The sequence below is a fragment of the Thalia democratica genome, chromosome 6 (assembly GCF_965202585.1).
Source record: "Thalia democratica chromosome 6, ktThaDemo2.hap1.1, whole genome shotgun sequence".
Lineage (NCBI taxonomy): Eukaryota > Metazoa > Chordata > Thaliacea > Salpida > Salpidae > Thalia > Thalia democratica.
Genome location: NC_139170.1, coordinates 45,493,634 through 45,495,718, shown reverse-complemented (window position 1 = coordinate 45,495,718; position 2,085 = coordinate 45,493,634). Strand labels below are relative to the sequence as shown.

The 2,085-nt window shown below is 33.6% G+C and overlaps 1 protein-coding gene across 1 annotated transcript; it reads right to left on the bottom strand.

Annotated features, from left to right (window-relative positions):
* Positions 1 to 338: 338 nt before the first annotated feature.
* On the bottom strand, positions 339 to 1,553 carry LOC145839148 (kelch-like protein 7). Its single transcript, XM_082946757.1, has one exon. The coding sequence runs from the start codon at positions 1,551 to 1,553 to the stop codon at positions 339 to 341; it is 1,215 nt and encodes a 404-aa protein (XP_082802883.1).
* Between the last annotated feature and the right edge of the window lie 532 nt (positions 1,554 to 2,085).

The following is a 2,085-nucleotide window of genomic DNA, read 5'->3' as shown; positions in this document are numbered from 1 at the left end:
AAAAACCACCTTTACAAATTTTTATCACATACAAACAGTATATTTAACAATTAATTCTAATGGTTCAGCCAATCCTAAAAAAACGTCATAGTTCTTAAGTCAGAGTTTCCTAAAGTGGTCCAATTAACCCCATTGAGGGCCATAAGGTCAAAAATTACACTTACAATAAATATTCTAAAGACGGTGAGAAAAAAAAGGTAATATGCATTTATTATAGAAGTTTTTGAGAAATCTCGTTGGAGGGCGCCATAGCTTTTTTATTTCTTTAAAGGGGCCTTTTGAAATAAAGCTTGGGAAACCCTGTGTTAAGTGCTAACTGTGTAAAACTCAAAAGTGCGCTAGTTAAAGTCCATTTTTGCACAGTAACCACGGTAAACCTTTTTTATTCCTCCACACTCTATGTCTTCTACCCAATCATCTTCATCAACGTCATAACAAGAAAAACTTCCTGAACCGAAAATAAAAATTTTGCTTCCAATCGAAATGGCTTGCTGGAAGTAGTAAATAAAAGGGCAGTTATTTAAAGCAGTAAACTTTTCGCTTTTGTTATCAAACACCTCGCACGTGTTTGTGTTGCTGCCCGCAATTGCGAACAGCTTGGTTCTGACTGCAACCAAGCTGTGCATGTACCTATTTTCAATCATGCTTGGCATTCGTTGCCAGGTATCTGCCACTACGTCATAAGACTCTACAGTGTTGCTTATACGCCCTCCACCGGTGAGTCCACCAGAAACAACAACTTTTTCCATAAACACCACACAAGATCCTAAACACCTTGCTTGAGTCATTTCGCTAACTTGTCTCCACTTGTTGTCATTTACATGGTACTCAGCACAAGAATTAAGACTAGGACCAGTAACTGAACCCCCAATAGCAAATATTCTATCTATAAACGCACAGACACAAAACATCCCTCTTTTTTCTGTCATATCAGCTTCACTTTTCCAAGTTTTAGTTAAAAAAGAATAACTTATAAAAAAGTTAGTTGTGGACTTTTTTCCGAAAACATAGACAACTTCTTTCAAACATAAAATTTTTAAATAATAAAACTTGAGCTTTTCTGACATGAAAGGTATGTCATCAACATATTTTAAGTTGCACCCATCACACCTAAGGATATTTAAAACATGTTTTGATGAACCGAATGGCTGACTTTTCAAGCTGTAAACTAAAACCTTGAAATCGTCCTGGTTAGAAAACCTGCCTGCGTCAACAACACTATTACAACTTTCTTTGCGTTTCAAAATTTCATGAAGTAAAGAAACGCATCCATCACATTTATAAAATGGTGAAGATTTTTTAATCAGAAGTTTCAATGTGTCTTGTGAAAACAAAGAAAGACGAACTTTCAGTAAAAGATCTTTTGCGTACTTGCTGCGCTGTTGAAAGTCATATTGCAACCATCTTTCAGCAGCATAGAAAACTTCAAGTTCTGATGTTATGTGCAGGTTTGAACTTGCCAGTACATCCCTTACATGGATGAAGTCTAACTCCGAAAAGTCTGTAGTTACGCTTATTATTGCGAACCGGCGTTCTACATAGCAAAATGACATTTTAGACAGTCCTGACAGTTTCAATACTCTTGATAAACAGTAAAGCATTAAAGCATTTTTATTACTAGCTTTATCTTCAATTAGTGATGAAAGCGTATTTTCGATACCTTTATCGGGAAAAACTCTGTTGTATTTGATAGCTGAGACAACATTTTTGTTGAACGACCAATCGCTGTATAAACCTGTTTATATGAGTACATTTTTTAAATTGCACATTACGTTATATACAGTTAAGAATAAGTCCGAGTCTTAATAAAAACTCAACTTAAAAATTTTGTTAAATTTTTAGAATAAAAAAACTTATAGAATGTAGCTTAACATATTACTTATTTTAAAACTTGTTTTGTCTTTAAAGACGTTTTTATAATAAATCTCTGTTCCTATTACGTTTTTAAAAGAAATTGATAACTTTTAGTATTCGCAATTTTTAGCCGCAGCAATCTCAACAACAATCAAAAACCCAAAAAAAACTTTAAAAAAGTGTTTAAAAATCTCAGTTAGTTTAAAAAATTTGGTCAATTTGGTCAATTTT